At 46.5% G+C, this 20,509-nt stretch overlaps 1 protein-coding gene across 2 annotated transcripts in view; it reads left to right on the top strand.

The window, feature by feature from the left end:
• Positions 1-2,370: 2,370 nt before the first annotated feature.
• The window catches only part of CIZ1 (CDKN1A interacting zinc finger protein 1), a 35,738-nt gene continuing 17,599 nt past the window's right edge, over positions 2,371-20,509 (top strand). The window contains exons 1-5 of one of the 2 annotated variants that reach the window (XM_088453331.1): positions 2,371-2,530; positions 13,077-13,229; positions 13,313-13,440; positions 13,693-13,856; positions 16,178-16,319. In XM_088453331.1, the coding sequence (XP_088309457.1) occupies positions 13,093-13,229; positions 13,313-13,440; positions 13,693-13,856; positions 16,178-16,319 (571 nt within the window). In that variant the 5' untranslated portion in view covers positions 2,371-2,530; positions 13,077-13,092. Of the gene's footprint in view, positions 2,531-2,606; positions 2,701-13,076; positions 13,230-13,312; positions 13,441-13,692; positions 13,857-16,177; positions 16,320-20,509 lie in introns of those variants that run through there. The other variant, XM_088453332.1, reaches the window with a different exon arrangement.

Below are 20,509 nucleotides of genomic sequence, written 5' to 3'. Positions count from 1 at the left end.
GTGACGCTACTGCCAGTTGCAACCCGGTTACGCCCATTTCATGAACGGAGAGAAACGTCCGAGATGCGTCCGACTCACAATTGCTCACAGATGCGTATGCTCGCCACGGTGCATGCACAGTCTGCAGATAATCGCTAGATGCTGCCGCATTCTATCTTGCGTGCCCATATTATTCACATATGCATGCATTTACATTTAGGATCAAATCCAATAATAATACATACAGATTATATCTCAGTTATAAAGCTGGATTTGCTCCTACTGTAAAATTAAATAAGTTCCAAAATCAGACTGGGCCCAATTTCTACACAGTATATGTATTTGGGACATTGAAAGGCATTACAACGTATATATCATATAAAGTAGTCAGAGAACACATCATACCATACCTATGCACCCTCCACATTATCTTCACCCATGCACTCTCCACATTATTTTCACCCATGCACTCTCCACATTATTTTCACCCATGCACTCTGCACATTATTTTCACCCATGCACCCTCCACAATATTTTCACCCATGCACCCTCCACATTATCTTCACCCATGCACCCTCCACATTATCTTCACCCATGCACCCTCCACATTATTTTCACCCATGCACCCTCCACATTATTTTCACCCATGCACCCTCCACAATATTTTCACCCATGCACCCTCCACATTATTTTCACCCATGCACCCTCCACATTATTTTCACCCATGCACCCTCCACATTATCTTCACCCATGCACCCTCCACATTATCTTCACCCATGCACCCTCCACATTATTTTCACCCATGCACCCTCCACATTATTTTCACCCATGCACCCTCCACATTATTTTCACCCATGCACCCTCCACAATATTTTCACCCATGAACCCTCCACATTATTTTCACCCATACACCCTCCACATTATTTTCACCCATGCACCCTCCACATTATTTTCACCCATGCACCCTCCACATTATTTTCACCCATGCACCCTCCACAATATTTTCACCCATGCACCCTCCACATTATCTTCACCCATGCACCCTCCACATTATTTTCACCCATGCACCCTCCACAATATTTTCACCCATGCACCCTCCACATTATCTTCACCCATGCACCCTCCACATTATTTTCACCCATGCACCCTCCACAATATTTTCACCCATGCACCCTCCACAATATTTTCACCCATGCACCCTCCACATTATTTTCACCCATGCACCCTCCACATTATTTTCACCCATGCACCCTCCACATTATCTTCACCCATGCACCCTCCACATTATCTTCACCCATGCACCCTCCACATTATTTTCACCCATGCACCCTCCACATTATTTTCACCCATGCACCCTCCACATTATTTTCACCCATGCACCCTCCACAATATTTTCACCCATGAACCCTCCACATTATTTTCACCCATACACCCTCCACATTATTTTCACCCATGCACCCTCCACATTATTTTCACCCATGCACCCTCCACATTATTTTCACCCATGCACCCTCCACAATATTTTCACCCATGCACCCTCCACATTATCTTCACCCATGCACCCTCCACAATATTTTCACCCATGCACCCTCCACATTATCTTCACCCATGCACCCTCCACATTATCTTCACCCATGCACCCACATTATCTTCACCCATGCACCCTCCACATTATTTTCACCCATGCACCCTCCACATTATTTTCACCCATGAACCCTCCACATTATTTTCACCCATGCACCCTCCACAATATTTTCACCCATGCACTTTGCACATTATTTTCACCCATGCACCCTCCACAATATTTTCCCCCATACACTCTCCACATTATTTGCACCTATGCACCCTCCACATTATTTGCACCTATGCACCCTCCACATTATCTTCACCCATGCACCCTCCACATTATTTTCACCCATGAACCCTCCACATTATCTTCACCCATGCACCCTCCACATTATATTCACCCATGCACCCTCCACATTATTTGCACCCATGCACCCTCCACATTATCTTCACCAATGCACTCTCCCCATGATTTGCACCCATCACATTATTTGCACCCATGCACCCTCCACATTATTTGCACCCATGCACCCTCCACATTATTTTTTTAGTGAGAGAAAGCTGGCTGGTGAACAACAAATAGCATAGACTAGTATACAATACACATACCATAATTTCTTAATTGTAACCTGTACAGTGCTAACAAAGAGCCTGACCTACTCTATTATACATACAGCTCTACATAGACAGTGCCTGGTCTGTGGGCCTCCTCCAGAGAGGGAGCACAGTGTAATGGTTACTGTAGTACTGTACTGTACCACCCTTGAGAGGTGAATGAGATTCATAAGATGCTGCCTGTCTGCAGAGGGTCCGCCTCGCCAGCAGAGGGCGCTCAGCCTGGATGTCCCGGCCACTCCGCCATTGTCCCTGTTGTGGTGCAGCAGCAGTAGGAGGCCGCCGCCTGTGCATGTCAGGGATAAAGCAGGAGGACTGCGAGGAAGCCCCAGCTGCGCTCAGCCGCTTATATAACGCTCATCCCGAGCCGGTAAGAGGTCTGGCAGCGGCCGCTTACATGGGATTACATGGATGTAGTGGGCGGGCTCCATGGGGGGCATGTACAATGCAGGGGAGCTGTATGCATGTCCTATGGTAGGAGAGCACATGCATGTTATAAGAAGGGAGCGATGACATTACATGCTGTATAAGGTAGCTTGGGTAAGACATACATGTAACGTGTGGTGGTGCATGTGCAAAAGGATCATACATGATTTAGTAATGGATGAACGTAATGGCATGCTAAGCACAGGCTATGAGATGGAGGCTGACACATGATACATGTGTAGTGGTGTATGTGTAAGGGGGATGCATGATTTAGTAATGGATGAACATGTAATGGGATGCTATGTACAGGCTTATGAGCTAGAGGCTGACACATACATGTTACATGAGTGGCTCATGGGCAAGGAGGATGCATGATAATGGCATGCTATGAGATGGGTGCTAACACATACATGTTACATGCATAGTTGGAGGCAGGTGTAGAGCCATGTTAATTGGGAATGGAGGGTGACCTATTACACATACTTTATTATAGCTTTTTATTCTGCATTCCTCTTTAATTTCTGTCCCTTTTGTGACCTGAAGACCACATACGAATATAAAGGAGTATATTGTAATATGTCTATCATTTTAAATGAATCACAAATCTTTATGGTACAGATATTACTGAGCATTATTTTGTATGATTTATTATTCAATATTTTTGCTGGTATTTAGACATGTTTAACATTCACTTCTTGACTGTTACTAATATACTGACTCAGTCTTTGTATCCCTCAAAGTGTTGTATTATTAATTGTTACACTTAATATTCTGCTAAACATAACATACAGTTTACAATACAACATTTAAGGTGCGTACACACTACACGATATGCTCCCTGAGCGATATTGTGTAGTGTGTCCCCGGCAGGCTGTGCTCAGTGTCGTTCATGACATTGAGCACAGCCGCTGAACGATATCATTAACGATATCGTTCAGCGCCGGGCTCTCTCCCCCATTCCCCAACATGCAGCAACCTGACGAGGTCGTCCGATTGTGCTGCATGTTCAGGCGATGGACAATGTCGGAAACGACCAGCGGGAGTGCGCATCGCTTGTCGTTTCCGACATAAAAGTGCATGATTTGTGCACAATTACTGAGCGATTGCACGATTACGATGTCGTAATCGTGCAGTCGCTCAGTAATATCGCCCAGTGTGTACCCACCATTACACTCTCATCCAGTTGTCACAAAAATGAAGATATTAATAACAAAGACAACTGAATGGCAAAATGTAGTTTTACGGAAGAGGGTAAAAGCCGTATCCATACTCAATATATTTTAAAAAGAGAAATCCATACTGAATTCATACATGCGCAGAAAAGCCGAAACCACACTAAGGTCCGTATTCAATTTGAGGCGAAAAAGAAAAGACTTTTTGACTGCAGGACTTTTCGTCTCCTTCGCCTGTTTTTCAGGCGGAAAAGTATCGGGCGCGTGCCCGCTTATTCCCGTATTCAATTTCCATGGATGTGAAAACGGGACCCGGCGAAAAAATGTGTAAATTTTTGGGTAATCATCCTTGGACCCCCCTAAAGATGTCCAGACATAAGGGATCACTATGGGTACCCCTGTTTTTGCATGCTGAAGGGAAGTAGGGTTTTTAAATAGCCACGGCAGGTGAATAAATGCGCCTTTGAAGAAGTTGATGCAGAAGAGCATTTAGCTATTTTTTTGGGGAAAAATAAGTCTGGCCATCAAATTTAGGGTTCTTGAAAATGGGTGCAAGCATATTTTTATGTCCCTAAAATTATTTTTTAAAATACTGCAAAAATGCACCTGCAGCTATCGCCCACATTGAAGAAAACACCTGCCGCATACTTTGGAACCTCTCTGGATTAAATGTAACTATTTTAGAAGTCTTTCCCCAAATTTTTTCTTTTTTTTTTTTTTTTTTAACCCCAAAATATAATTATTTTTTTTTTGGGGGGTGTCTGTTTTTTTTAATTTTTTTAAAATCTTTTTTTAACATGCATTAATTTTAGGAGCCATTCCCAGGGTGCAGGCTTTTTTTTTTTAAAGCCTGCACCCCATAACCCCAATTCTGCACTTTTTTTCGCCAGCTATCGGCTGGAGAAAAATGAGTTTTTTTACATTGACTTTTCGCAATGGCGAAACATCTTTGTAATTTAATACGGGAATAATGACAATAGGCGAAAATGACGTCATCGGCGATAAATTATCGCCTGGTATTGAATACGGGCCTAAATGTTCCGTGGTTCCAGCTTTTTCAACTGTTTTTAGTATGGTTTTGGCTTTTTCCATTGTATTTAGTATAGATCTGGCTTTTTCAATGTACAGTTTTGGTTCTGGCTTTTAAACACATCCTAGAGTCTCTTAGATGAGCTGTCCATGTTAGTGGCCCTAGTTCTTTCCCATGTAAGTTGTGGTGAGTGCAGATTTAGCAGATCTAAAAATAGTGATCATAGACCCCCATTGAGGAACAGCTTAGATGTTAAAGTGTCCGTCCCCTCCAATTGTATATCCAGTATTCTGTATATAGGAGTTCTGGCCGGGCTCTGTCCACAGAGGACACTGTTTTTCCAGAGTGATGACCACTTTAATCATTGCTGTTTTAAGAATATTATTTGGCTGTGTTAAACCAGTTGTCATTTTAGATGCAAATATACAATAGGGATCTTACTGTAAATGGCCCCATACACGGTGCGATATGCAGCTTGCGATGCGACGGCCGTTCCGACGGCTGACATATGGGGCGGTCCCTACGCACGGAGCAATCCGGTGGCTGACCGCACCCCCTCCCCCAACCGCATAGCACTGCATGGGATCGTTCGTTGATTCCCCCCCCAGATCAATTAAACAAGCAGAAATATCTGGAAAAGCGACGGACCACCCCACGGGGGCGCGCAGCGGACGATCTCATGCCCACACACGGAACGATATAGCGGAGATATCGTTCACAACCGTCGGATCGGCCGCTATATCGCTCCGTATGTGGGGCTCTTAGGTCTATTAAAGGACACTTCAGGCAGTGTCTGAGTTTGAGATAACAGAGCAACAGCTTAAATTGCCTGCACAGCAAATCTTTAAACTCCTATTTCACTTTCATACCTTTGATGCTTGCAGTTATATTAAGCCAGTGGTTCTCAAACTCTGTCCTCAGGACCACACACAGGTCACCTAGCAGATACACAGGTCACGTTTTCCAGGTCACCTAGCAGATACACAGGTGTAGTCATTACTCACTGACACATTTTAAATTTTATTTTCTCTTCTTTCATTTTCTTTAACATTTTAAAGATCCACAAGTGGAGCTAATTAATTAACTTGTGATTCTGTGAGGAGACCTGGAAAACATGTACTACTTGGGGTCCTGAGGACCGAGTCTGAGAACCTACGTTTCTACTTCAGGGTCCATAGGGGGTCCACAGGGTTGACCTTGGGGTATAGGTTGGGAACCAAATCCGGGCACCACGCAGTTAAAGCTTTTAGCTCCCAGGATGCACTGGGTCCACTCTCCCTATAACCCCACCCCCAAGCCAGAGGCACCTCAGTTTAAGTTGGTGCCCGGCCGGAGTCGGGTCACCGTTAGCGCAGGGGGAGCTGATTAGCAGCCCCTAAGCTTATTTTATTTTTTTAGGGACAAAGTTTTTTCATAGACTTTGGACTCTTCAGAGCGGCAGCGTCGGACTGTCCATAGGACGTCTAAGCTGCCGCTCCGTCACCCCGCTGGCGCTGAGACGCCAGTACAGATCTGGGGATCTCAGCGGGACCCCAGAGTCTGTACTAGCCGGACTCTGCGGGCGCCCAGGACTGCTGCCGGATCCACGGGGAGCAGGTAAGGTCGCGGATCACCGCTTGCGGTGATCCGCGCATTTCAAATGCAGTCCTGTGCCTCCGGTCTCAGGGGACAGACCGGAGGCGCCGGCAGTGGCGGCGGGCCCCCCATACCCCGTGTGTCCACTAGACCACCAGGGACTTAACGATCGGTGCAGGGAGCCGGCGTCCCGGGGGTTAATAGCCGGCCAGGGGAGGCAGCCTTCCCTGTTACAGCGGCTCCTCCCCTCAGCTCAGCGCGCCTTTCAGTATCCATAGTCTGGCGTCGCTGAGCTGCTTCCTCCGCGGGCCACGCTTCTTCTGAGGTCTCCAGCGGCCATTTTATCTCTGTGGTGCAGCAGAAATCTCTGGAGATGGCAGTGAGTCCAGTCCCCCTGCGTACCTCACCATCAGGTCAGTGTACACAGCGCTGTAGCCTTCCCAGACACTGAATCTGGGCAGTTGAATGCAGTGTAATAGTGCAGTATATTATATGACATGTTTATGTATATATGTATATATCTGCATTGTATGTGACTTATGCTAGTGCTGACTGTACTTTATTCTCTCACCTGTCAGTGTATATCTATCCCTTTTCTTTATCTGCCCTAATACAGCTGTACTTAGGGTGGTTCTGAGACCTCACATTTATATACTTGTTAATATTTGTGTGGTTTGTCACATACTGTTGCGTGCTGCACGTTGCCATATTTTAGATGGAACTGTGTGTTGCATACGCTGAAAATGGGTCCCTGCAGCTATTTTTGGCATCAGTCAGGACCAGTATAGTGCTGCTTAATATTTCCGCCAAGATGGGTCAGATATGTCTGACCAGGAGATAGAGCGTTATACTGCACCCATTTTTACTATCCTGCAAGTCATGTGCTGCAGGTGTTAGTGCGGAGGATTTGACTCATAAAGGGTTCTGTATGTGGCGTCATCTGGTGCCGGCCTCTTTCACGACCCCCTTGGGCGGTTTGTTTTCTCGGGATCCTCTCAATTGCGGATCGCCGGGCGGGCCCCATTGTTGTACCTCACTTGGGGTTACTTCACCATACTGCCCTTTTCATCTCAGGGTATCTCGCAGCTTCTTGCACTCTTCCCCTGTGACACAGACTACCGCTCCCTGCAGGGGTTTTTTGCAGTATATGAATTCCCCCTGGTGCCACAATAGTCTGTCATTCCCCTTGCAGGGATTACCACAACAGCCACCCTGGGTGGATGTCGTTTTCTACGAAACGCTAATTGGCGTGGTTGACGCCCTGTGGTTACTTCCCAGTTGGCTCTGCCGTGAACTGGGTACTGTTCGGGGCTCTTTCCCTCTTACACGGGGGGAAGCCTATTTCAGGTATTATTATCCCTGCTTTAGGGCTGGTAGCAGGTCCATTCTGGTTAGAGTGAATGTTGACCTGCACCTGTATCATACACCCTCAGTATTGCGTGCCTTCGGGTTACCTGTTGCTGACTAGCGGGTGGATCGCATAGCGGGACTCTGGCTGTTGCCAGATAGGAGGTGTTACAACAGTGTTTGGCCTCCTGTCCCAAATTCCCTGAGGGCATCACGAGCCCCTCCTGGGGGGGATGGGCGTGTTACTCGTCTGATTACAGACGTTACTACGCCTCCCATTCCTGCGTGGTCGGATTCTTCGGATCCGTAGGTGGTAACTCTGCCTGAAATCAGTATACTTGCTTTCGGGAGTTGTTACCCATCCTACCATGGCTATAGCATGGTTGGTTAATACTATTGCATATTGGGTTGATGCATTTGTAACGTTTTTTCCCCTCCAACACGTCGGGGGTTCAAATGTATTTGGTCGCTCATGTAATATATGCAGTTGTCATAGGTGGACATGCCTATATTGGATACCAGTCTCCTAACTTTCAGAGTTCCGGCTGCGACTGTATCCTCCGTAATACCCTATGGCTGCGCTCTGAGAATGCAGAGGTGCAGATACCATCTTTAGGGTTGATATTGTTTGGTCCTGACCTTGACAAGATTGTAGTAACATTGGCAGTATTACTAACGACAAGTTTACCGCTTTCAGCTATGCACACTACAAGGCCTCAGACTAAGTCTGTTAAGTCTTTTTTGTCCTCTCGGTCAGCCTAAAGGTCTGTTTCTTCGTAGACTGTCGGCATCTACAAGGGCCGACATATCCAGTACCGAGCAGGCCTGGACTGCCAGCCGATCCTGCTTCTGAACCTACGGATATCTCTTCAGTCTGACGGGACAGGCCTACAACTGGGAGATACCGATTTTCTCAGTTCGCCCGGTATTAGTGTCAAGTTGCCGCGGCTACGTGGGTAGGAGGGTACGCCCTCTTTACAAGGGCCTTACAGATCCAGAAAGCTATGCAGTTGTTGCGGTAAGCGGAGCTAATTGGGCCATCCCCACTATCTCAGTGAGGGACTGGTTGTTCTGTTTTCTTTCTGGTGCGGTGGCTGAATGGTCCTCTTTGGCCTGTTCTCTGTCTCAATTCCCTGAACCAGTTCCTAAAGCTACCTGGGCTCAGGAGGAAATCCCTATGCTCCATCATACGATGTTTGGAACCTGGGGACTTTAGGGTATCACTGGATATACAGGACGCGTGCCTACGGGTACTTACAGAGACCTTTCCTCAGCATGGGCTGAGGTTTGCTGTATCACAGCAACACTTACAATTTTTCGGGCTCTGCCTGTTGGGACTGTCCTCAGCCCCACAGGGGTTTACCAGCGTTTTGGATTTTCTGACAGTTCTTCTGTTCAGTATATCCCAATGCTCCTGTACCTGGACGGCCTCCTGCTCTTAGCGGGATCACCGGGGTACTTTACGGCCAGGTCAGGATGACTGTGGCTTCTTCAGGGTGCAGACGTTTAATCAACGGGGAAAAAGTCCTCCCTGCATCCCTCTCTGGGTATTCTTCATCTAGGATCCCTGCTGGGTTCTCAGAATCTGAGAATTCTTCTGGCGTAAGACGGAATCTCCTCTCTTCCATTAGGAGTACATGGTTGTCTGCGCAGTCGACAGATGTCTTTACACTCTGGGATGCATGGTGGAATGGGCTCAGTTCCATTCCAGGCCTTTCCATAATTGGCTCATCTCCAGATGGAATGAGTTTTTTCTGTCGGATAACTGTTCAAACGATGATGCTCTCTCCGGAGGCAAGTCGGTCCCTGTCCGGGTGGCTATGGCCATCTCGTCCAGGGTTTTCTTTGCTAGGGACAGTGTCTGGACCGAATCCTTTTCAGTGCAGTTGGACGTCTGTCGATTCCACCCTGTCAATTAACTTACTCTGGCATAACTCTTGTTTCCCGGTGAACCTGAAAAGGTTCAGTCCGACAGGGTCAGGACAGTGGCTTCCTTTTTAGCAACACTGTTCGTTGGGTGGCAATGACAGGTATGTCACATATTCGGACATAGTCCGAGGGTCTCCTCCCGACCATCTCGGCAGCGTTCATTTCAGGAGCTCTCCATTGGGAAGCGGGAGTCCTCAGCCGTCACGACGTGCATCCCGGGGACTAGTCTCTTCGCCAAGAGAGGTTTCATCTCCTGGTGAGCAGGGGGGGCCCCCCTGAGGTGACCCTCATGGCCTTCTGACTTTATCACACTAGGGTGTTACAGTTCAGCTCTGGGGATTCTGAAGCAAACTTCAGCGACTCTTTGTCGGTGAAGTGGTCCTTCCACTTTGTGTACCTGTGTTCTCCGGTCTCCCTTCTTCCTCGAGGTCTTTGGAAGTGTTTTCAATCGAGACGGAGATGCTTTCCTGCTGGTGGTTCCTGCTTGCCCCAGATGTCAGGGGTACTTGGATCTTCGGAGTCTCTACATCGATACTCCATCCCTGATGCTTCACTGCCCGGACCTGTTGTCTCAGGGTCCTTGGTTTTGCCTTGGACCTGGGTCGTTTGTCTTTGACTGTGTCCTTACAGTGGTCTTACGGCTTCCCTGGCTTTGTCATCGTTGGAATGATTAGAGCACATGGATCAGCTTTTGCTGGGACCTACCACAAACTGTGGCAGCCATAAATCTTATGGTATTGTACCTGTCGATACAATCCTCCGGTGTCCAGGATTTCCAGATATTCTGGCATTCCTTCCGGCTGGCTTGGGTTTCACACTTGGCCTGGTCTTCCTGACAGTGCGGATCTCTACACTGTCAGTATGGTTAAGATATGGAATTGCTTCACTCTGGTATCCAGTTCATCCTTTGGAGTGTTTTCTTGATTATGCCTCCATTTGTCCTCCCTAGGGACTCCTTGGGAGTAAGTAGTGGTTCTTCGTTACCTCCGGGGACAGTCAATGGAACCGCTGGTTGTGATAGCCATTACATGGTCTATTGCTTAGGCTCTCTCTTTCTCTCAGGGTGTTTATATCAACCAGGAGAGTGTCTGAATTGGGAGCGTTCTCATGTAGCTCCCTCTTCTGGAGGGCATCATGTCAGGGTGGGAGTTGCTCTCGCCCTGTGTTTCTTCTTAGTGGTTTTCAGGTTCCATATTATTCTGGAACTTATGGTACGGCCATTCTGTCCCCAGTCCTCTCGGCTGGTGTGGCCTCATTGACTGTGGTCTGGCCTCTTTGGATTTATGTGATCCGTTCAGGTTCCTTACGGAAATCGGACTCCTTATTGGTGGTCTGAGATTTCTGGTTTTCACAGGAAAGGATGGCCGGCCTATAACCAAATGTTGACTTGGATGGCCTCGTAGGTCTTCCTCAGGGGCCTACCCATGGGTAGGCCTTCCTGTTGTTGATGCTTGTTTTTTCTCGGGCCATGTGACCCTCGTGTGCGGCTCGCTGTGGCGCCTCGGCTGTTTTGCCTTACTAGGTGGCCACGTGGTCTTCTGTCCACACCTTTTTAAAGTTCTAGGCATTGGTTTCCTTTGCCTCTCAGGATGCTTCCTTTTTGGCGACGGATTCTCCTCTCAGCACAGGAGCGTCCCCACCCTTGGTTGAACTGCTTTGGGACATCCCCAAGGTCAACCCTGTGGACCCCCTATGGACCCTGAAGTAGAAAACAAGAGATATGGTAAGAACTTACCTTTGTTATCTCTGTTTCTACGAAGTCCATAGGGTCCACAGGGCGCCCGCCCTGACGCACCTGGCTTCATATGGGCTGTGTGGCTGGTCACCGGTTTTCCGTCTCCCATTTCGGTGAGTATGGTTATTGAGTGTTCCAGTTTTCTCTCTCTTTTTCTCTCCTCCTCCGGCCTTTGGCTACTTACAAACTGAGGTGCCTCTGGCTTGGGGGTGGGGTTATAGGGAGAGTGGACCCAGTGCATCCTGGGAGCTAAAAGCTTTAACTGCGTGGTGCCCGGATTTGGTTCCCAACCTATACCCCAAGGTCAACCCTGTGGACCCTATGGACTTCGTAGAAACAGAGATAACAAAGGTAAGTTCTTACCATATCTCTTGTTATTAAGCTATATTGTAAGTGATAACTTGGCCCCATATCATCGTACAGTTTAGTGATAATTAGAAATGGATTTAAATATTAAGAATGTGTTCTTGCAACTGCTCTAAGGGGATAATTCAATTCCCGACTTTAACACTATGTGCCATTCCAGAACGGGAAATCGCGCACAATGGCACCACAAGTTTCCTCGCGTTCTAGAGGTGTGAGGGAGAACTTGTGACATCAGCACTACCTTAATTGGCTGATAATGTGCACAGCCGGGTATCGCGGAGATGCCAGGCGGCACTTCCCTCGGAATTGAATAACCCAGTAAGAGGCTTCTCGAGTTCATTCTAGCACCTGCACCTGTAACAACCAGTGCAGTTCCTCTCTTCTGCCTGGGGTGTCGCTCTCTGCTCTGGTGCTGCTAGCACCCTCTAGCCTGTTTCTCATAAGTTGGTTGCATCGGGATACAGTCAAAATTGCGACGGCTGGGAGGCTGTCTGTCTAAATCCCGACGCGGGACTAAAGACAGGCGTCGAAATCCCGACGTTGAAATCTAGACAGACAGCTTCCCGAGCGAAGGTAAGCTGGGCAGTGTTAGCACTTAGCCGCTGGAGGGGGATGGTTAGGTTTAGGGACTCCTGGGGGGTCTTGGGGTTATGCACCACCCCGGGAGGGTTAAGTTTAGAGTGTGGGGAGGGGGGGGGTTAGGTTTAGGCACCTATGGGGGGAGGTTAGGGTTGGGCACCACTAACGGAGGGTTAGGTGGGGAGGGTTAGGGTACTTACCAGCCTCAGTCGGTATATGCGGCGTTGGGATTTTGTCAGACGTCTTCCCGGCCGTAGGAATTTCATACGCAACCCGGTTGCATCAGCTGTGCTAAAGAGCTGAGAGCGACACCCCAGGCAGGAAAGAGTAACTGCAGGGTGCTAGAATGAGCAATAGCCTCAGGGTCTAATTTGGCACCTACAGTAGGTGTGGGATCAAACCCCTGTTTCTTAGGCCATATGGTGGCATAATGCTAGACGTTCTCTGCAAGTATGATAGAGAAGACTTACTTGGAACATGTTATTATTAGTATGAAAAGAAAAGTATCCACCGCTAGTGTAACTTCCATGAATAAAGGTCCAATGTGACCGACGTATGCTATCTGTCCCATGAACTACAGCAGGATTCCAGTCTCATAGCCAACATTAAATCGATGAAGCAATATTGTGTAACTTTGTATATGACAGATTTCCAAGGAGATGTTTGCATGTGATATTAATCAGAGTATACTGGGAGTTCATGTATAGATATATAAAGGCTGATTTTACTTGATCACCTCCCGTCCTTTCCCCATTAGACTCTTCAGGGACAAGATGTTTAACCAGCAGCAGCAGTTCCATCAGCTGATGCAGCTTCAACATCTCCTGCAGCAGCAGCAACAGCAGCAGCAGCCTCCACGCCATCCACAGACAGCGCAGCACCCAATCCCTGCCCAGCATGCAGCTCCCAGGTAAGGATAGCCCGCACCCTGTCCTCTTATTTGTTGCTGATCCGCCTCTAATCTTCCTTCCACTAACATCCTCTCTTCAACAGGCCTATGCCAAATCCAGGTCAACACCAACAGTCACAGCAGATGTTGAACCTGCGAGGAGCAAACCCTGCCAGGCTTCTTAATACTCACACCATGTTACAGCGCGCTTTGCTGATGCAGCAGATGCAGGGTAAATATTGTGTTGGTCCAATGCAGGAGGCTTCTCTAGTCATTTGGTAATTCTCATAGCCTTCAGATGATGCTTAGGACCCATTACCCCTCTAGTTCCGTTGTAGAGCCATCTCTTTTCCCCTACTGACGCAGTCTGTCGTTGAACGAATAAAGCATAATATCCATAAGGCTCTTTTTATTCTTGTTAACAAAACTTTTCTGGACTCCCTTTTAAATAAACTAGCTTAATCTGCAACTGTTCCCTTTGCAGGTAATCTCCGTGGGCTCAACATGGTGGCGCCCCCAATGCCTCAGTTCTTTCCTGCGGGAACAAGACACTCCATCCTGGGTATCCCTCCCATGGGAGTTACGGTGAAGGCTCCAAATATGGCTTTTCCTCCACTTTCTTTTCAACAGCCCCGCGTTTATCACAAGGTGAGAACGGGCACAGCCTTTTTTATGTATCTGCTGACTCCAGTAACCCGGATCTGGATTTCAAAGTAGATAAATAATAATTTCATTGGTCACTAAGCAGAAGCAATATTTAAAAAAAAAAAAAAAAAAAATCTGTGTCGATATGTTTTTGTGTCTACTAACAAACTCCATATACGGTTTTCTTGGGTGTGGATTAAAAGATCTACACTGTTTAGATAAACAGTCAAAAGATCGACACCAAACGGTAGACAGGCAAATAGGTCGACAGGTACAAAGGGTCGACATTGGAATGGTCAATGCGTGTTTTTTTTTTTTCTAACCCTAATCTTCAACCTAACTCTCCCCTTGGTGCCTAACCCTAACCATCGGGGTATGTGCCTAACCCTAACCGTCCCTCCTGTTGCCTAACTGAAAGGATAAGTGCCTAACCGTCTCTTCTAGACCCTAACCCTATAAAAAAAAGTGTCGGCCTTGTGACCATGTCAATCTTTTTTTTGTACCTGTTGATCTTCATCCATGTCGACCTATTGTGCTTTGACCTGTTGACCATTTGATTCATACCTAGACACTGTTGACCTTTAAATAGTTGGTCTATTTGACTGCCTTTTGGTTTTCTTTACTATTGACTCATTTGGTGATATCTGGGGTTTAAATTTATTAATGTGAAGTTGTTCTTCCAACCATTTAGAAGTGTAACCTGAAGGGCTATCATTTTTACTTACAGGTAATCGGGATCTTAGTGCTCATTCTGGGATTTATTTTCAGGCAAGGTGCTGATCGCTGAGGTGGTCATATTTAAATTTGGAAATATTTTGGACGTGACGACTTGCTACAGCTGAAATATACAGTTATTGTAATAAACGGATATAATGTATTACGTTGTATGTAATATAATGCCCCAAATCAGATCATGCCACACAGTAGTGCCCCCATTTGGCAAATATTTTGACCATTACCTATAAATGAACATAAACACTAACATTACATGATGGATGGTAATGTCACCTGCCACATGCTGCCATCCGATACCCACAGGCTATTATTAATTACAGGGATTCTCCCAGTGTATGGATGAAACCCTGCCCGTAACATGGCAACAGTGCTGCAGCCCATTCATAGAGCAGACAGGCTTTAACTGTGCCATACCGTGTGCATTTACACCATATAATTGATTCACTATATCCAGCCAAGCAACATGAGCCCCATATAGAAACCGCACCCTGCACAGCAGACTAAGGGTCTGGCACTTACTCCTGTGGGGTCTTCTTCGCTCATCTTGTGATTACTGTCTCGCTCCAGGCTTGGGGGGCTCCGAGCAGCTTATTTTTCCTTTACATGCCCTATAGACTACTGTGCTGGAGGACGTGCATCTAGGTTTTCCAGCAGCATTGAAAAGAAGCCTCACAGTCCTCCCTCCTCCATTGTGTTGTACACTTCCAGGGAACTAGGTTATATCCAGGCGGCTGGTCCAGTCTATGTGGCTACATGTGGCCTGATCGAGCACCAAATACCGTTTCAACTTGGTGACTCCTCTGTTGTGATCTCGCAGTGCACATTTCTGCATTTGCATAATGGGTAGGGCACGGCACCCTGCTAAAACAGCCTAGTGGGAACACTAGTTTCTTATAGTGCAGAATCTTCCCCTCTTGACAAATGCTCTGTGTCACCCAACATGGTGTGGACAGAGCCTCAGGGCTGGCAAGAGCAATTAAGCAAATCTAGGTGGTTGCCTAGAAGGCCTAAACCACTGAATTAGGTAGCCTATCACTCATCCAGTGTTTTTAGTGCCCTCACCAGGAGTACCAGCTGCTGACCTAAAGTACTGTTCATTCTAGCACCCTGCACTTGTCACAACCCATGCAGTTCCTCTTTTCTGCCTGTGGTGTTGCTCTCTGCAGCTGATGCAATAAACTTCTGATCTACAGGCCAGAGTGTCCTAGAAGCACCAGAGAAGAGCGACACCCCTGACAGAAAAGAGGAACTGCACGGGTTGTGACAGGTGCTAGAGTGAAGACAACTAAAGGAAAAACATCTAGCAGCTTGTATGTATTGGGCTGAGAGCTTGGCTATGATACCATACTCCAGGTCTGAGGAGCCAAGGATGCTGTACCCAATGTTGCCACCTTGAGTGCCAACCAGGGCTCGCACTGGCTCTTCAGGGTGGTATTGCCTTGTTAGATTTGTGTTTACATGGTTTTTGCTTATGTCTAATTCAATTTTTCCAAACCTACAGAAGACTTACACCATCTTTGTCTAATACTGGTCATACGTGACCTCTAAAACATGCAGTTTAATTCCTGCAATTCTATGTCTTCATAAAGGATCACTACAAGAGCCATGACAGTAAGAGGGATCGGGAACAGGGTTCATCCTTCCCAACCAAATACAACAACGATTCCAACTCTGCAAGAGGAAACGCAGAGCTTCCACCTATCGCGTCCGAGGCGGATGAGACCTTAAAAGGTGAGGAAAGCCCCATTGTGATGGATGGAATAGGCAGCGATCATGCTTTTATTTTTTCATTCGATTGGCTTTTTTTTATTGGTATTGCTTCCCTAACTAACAAACCATGCTTTATTCACAACATGGCAATAATATATGATCCAGTTCCATATTGGTTGTATTGTACCATCAAGCTTAACGGGTAATATTAATAATGTGTATACTGAATTTAATCTGTGGTCATTTAACACCTCATTCAGCAATACAAGGAATTGCGCTCACCTCCAAAAAGTGTGGTGGAGATTTTGTTGTCTTAATTATTTTATTTGTGATGGAGTGATTTTCCTGTCCCTTCTTATCCATGTTCAGGGGCATATCTATAATGGGTGCAGGAACACGGGCCCCTGGGTCCAGGGGGGCTCCTCACCGCACACCCTGCACCCATAGAATTACTTACCTCTCCGGAGACCCACGTCGGCGTGTGGGTCCGGTGCTGTAAAAATGACTGGAAAATGTCCATTTTCCCGGTGACCAGCGCGTCCTCTATATAGACTCTGGGCGCACTCTAGTGCCCAGAGTCTATAACTCCGGCGCTGGCCACGCACAGCTCAGTGCGCTGCCGGACAGAGGAGGGGGCCCGTGTCGGAGACTGCACACGGGCCCCCTCATATCTAGAAACGCCTCTGTCCATGTTGGTTACATTGGCGCATAACAGATGACGTAACCGATAGCAATACCTCCGTTTATCTGCAAGTATTTCATAGATTTCATATTGATGTATCCAGCAATACTATAATTTACTCTGAAAACGTTGCAGTAGAAATAATATAGATTTCAGGTCAATCACACTAGGGGGTATAGTTATGAAAGTGCGGGTTCTTAGAAGTGGAGATGTTGCCCATAGCAACCAATCAGAGTCTACTTAACATTTATCTTAACACCTTCTAGAAGATAATGGCTAGAATCTGGTTGTTACGGGCAACATCTCCACTTCTAAAAACCTGCACTTTAGTAACTATACCCCTGGGGAACATAATTGGCTATTTGTTCAGTGACCTTTTTGTTTACAAAAAATAAAATAATTGCCTATGGTTCTTCCACACATCTTAGGCTCCCATGTCTGTTTCTGTCACTCATCCACCTACCGTTTCTTTTGCACCACGTGGCGTGACTTAGATGCTCCGCCCTGGGTAGTGATTACTGGAGTTTGGTACCTTTCCCCAAATTTTGCATCCTATTTGCCTTTTAGTCGCATATATGGCCCGATTCAGACCCTTTCGCTAAGCCGCGGACGCACGCTATGGGCGATTGTCACCCGTCTGCGTATGCGGCAAAATACGCATGCACAAACCAGTCACTGTGATCGGGAATTGTGCGCTCGTAGTACACACACTGGAGTGGTGCTGCGAACGCAGGCGTGTCTGAGCGTCAAAACAAAGTTTTATGAGTGTGCATAATTAGCTTGGAAGCGTCATTGTACTCGTCACTTGGTTGTATTTCAGCCTGCAGTGATCGCAGTGCTTGCGGTGGGGTAGTGTCTACCTCAAGCGCTGCGTGCTGCTCCGATGGCTCTCGATGGTTCTGATTATTCATACACTTCCTGGAGATGACGTGTGCTAAGAAAGAAAAGTGGGCGTCTTTATACCGGCGCGCGTTCACTCTGCCGTTGCTCTCTAAGACACAGAGGGCGTCCTTACACCAGACAGTGCGATCGCGGAATTTGCATACCCCTCTCCTTTTGGCTGCGAGAGAGCACAGCTTGGCGTCCGGGTCTGAATCGACCCCATAGTGTCCTAGGAACATTATGTTGGTACTTTTGCTGCAAAAGGAATTGGTATAAAGTTGCAGATTAAGGACCAGGATACGAGGTGGGAGGCATAGTGCGGGTCACTTATGTTGGACCTCTTTTTACCCAGATTAGTGAGTGGCACACAGCAGCTACATGGCATGCCAGGGTCATTATTCAGTGCACCCCTACATAGTACATTGGCCGCATTAGAGAGGCGAATAAGACTCTGGCGTGGCTAAGTTGCAAAGTCCATTGCGCGCCACACGGGGCTCTTCGGTGCGATTTGAGGATCGGCATATGAGCGTTCTTTATCACCCACTACCAGCTGCTATAAAAATGAACTATATAAAAATCTGAAATTCTAAATACACACAGTATTAGTTGTTTCACAAACACAAGTGTAAAACTTTCCTGTACTGTGAAATGTATGAAATATTGTATACTGAATGCATACACTCCCTAAGTTACTGGCCATTTCTCAAATCTTGTTATGTAGAAGCTACAAACAGTAAATATTTCACTCTGCCTCAAGTTGAATTGCCGTATTTCAGCCATATTGCCACCTCTGCAGCGTTAGCTGAGTTGCAGAGGGAAAAGCAGCTAGGACATGGGCCGGCTGTTGTAATAAGCAAGTCAGAAGGGGAGCGTAAAAGCCAAAATCTGTTTCTTTTCAACTTTGCACAAAACAAGCAGCTCTGTGTTTAAAGCCAGCTTTCGTAAATGCTGTATTTCAGCCACTAAGAAGTGGAAGTATTAACGACCTCTACCACCTACTGTAACACTCATCTGCTACTCCCCGTAGCAAGCACCATCCCTGGAGTCAGCACCATGCAGATGTTGTTTGTTTGTTTTTTGTTTTTTTACACCGAGCTTGTATGGTTCTGTAATACAGTTGTATGTAATAAAAAATAACATGCGAGTCCTGCGGCATAATTTAAAGTTCCGTATCGCATGTTAAGGTGATGGACAAAGGATACTGGCTGTGAAAGATGATGGATCCCAGCATGGTCTTATGCGAGGGATCATATGGGCACTTTCAAACTCCCTCCAAAGTTCATACTGGTGGTCCCCTCCCCTTTATAAGCTTACATTTTTCAAAAGTGCCCGCAGAAGCTGGATGCTGGTTCCAGGGCTCCAGTGGCAGCCGTGTCCTTAACAAGTCTGAGAGAACAAGATTTTTTTCAACAGGAACACTAACCAACAAGGAGAACGTAAAGATCAAAAACTGTGTAAAGGGTGAGAGTGTCCATTGACCCCCATTGAGAAATATATTTAACTGGGTGCACCCAAAAAAATATTTTATCCATGGATACTATAAACACTGGGGACATCCCAAAGATGTCCATAAAACTGCACTATTACAGCTGCTGGCAACCCAGTGGAGAACCTATTACAAAAATGCAAAAATTAGCAACTTGACAACTTTTAAGAGCCCCAAATACTTTACTTTTGGCCACTAACAGACTTCTATACTGTTATCCAATGTTAGTTTACACTTTTTGGGAGGTACAGGCTGATTTACCCAATTTTCCCCACACTTTATGTGGCTAACATTGTAGAAAGCAACCATGTGATTACTGGGATGAGCCTTTTTTAATTGAATTGTGCGTTCAGCATTGTAAAGCCACGGTAAACAAAAATGTTACCGCATCTGTTTGAATCTGCCCCTTAAGGTTGCAAGGAAATCTAAGGCCAAAGAACAGCCATGTATTCATAAAAAATGAGAACAGGAGATGTACTAGACTTAAACCCCAGCTCTGAAATTCTCCTGGCTATGGAGATGACTAGGAGAAATGTAGTCTTCCATGTCATCTCCCACAAATCCAATGGTTTCAAAGGCTCTACCAGGAGGCTGCACAGTTTAAGAAGGTCTGCAATTCTGGTTGAAATTACATTTTTTATTTGTTTCTGAAATAAAGGCTATATGGCAGAATCCTGATCCTTCCAGGAAGCCAAACCTCAAGCTCCCCTCCAAACAGTGCTGCAACAAGAGAAGAAAGTGGCCAAATTAAAAGATTAGTTAGGAAACCCTCTTCCTTTCACAGCAGAAGATGTAGGTCTTCCAGAACATTGTCAAAAAACATTGACCTCTGTCCGAATCCTGCTGTTCAGGAAACCCTTAGCGCTAAAGATCATTGCTTCAGTAACCATGCCATTTAAGCCAGCCAAGGTAATCCTTTGGTGATGAGCAAGTCGCTGACTTAGTAGATCTGGTCTGAGAGACAAACCGCCATGCTCAGAATGTCCATGTACCATAACCCTATCGGCCAGTCTGGTGCCTCAGTTGTCACCTGGACACCCTCTCTTTTTACCTTCCTTATCACTTGTTGAAGCATTGCTAATGGTGGATATAGGTATATACAATGGAAGTCCAAAGGTTCCGGCCTGGTGTCTTCTGAGACCAGTTTTGGATACTTTGTCC

This window comes from Taudactylus pleione, unplaced genomic scaffold (genome assembly GCF_031769625.1).
Source record: "Taudactylus pleione unplaced genomic scaffold, aTauple2 ptg000579l, whole genome shotgun sequence".
NCBI classification, from domain to species: domain Eukaryota; kingdom Metazoa; phylum Chordata; class Amphibia; order Anura; family Myobatrachidae; genus Taudactylus; species Taudactylus pleione.
This window is presented reverse-complemented; position numbering and strand designations above follow the sequence as displayed.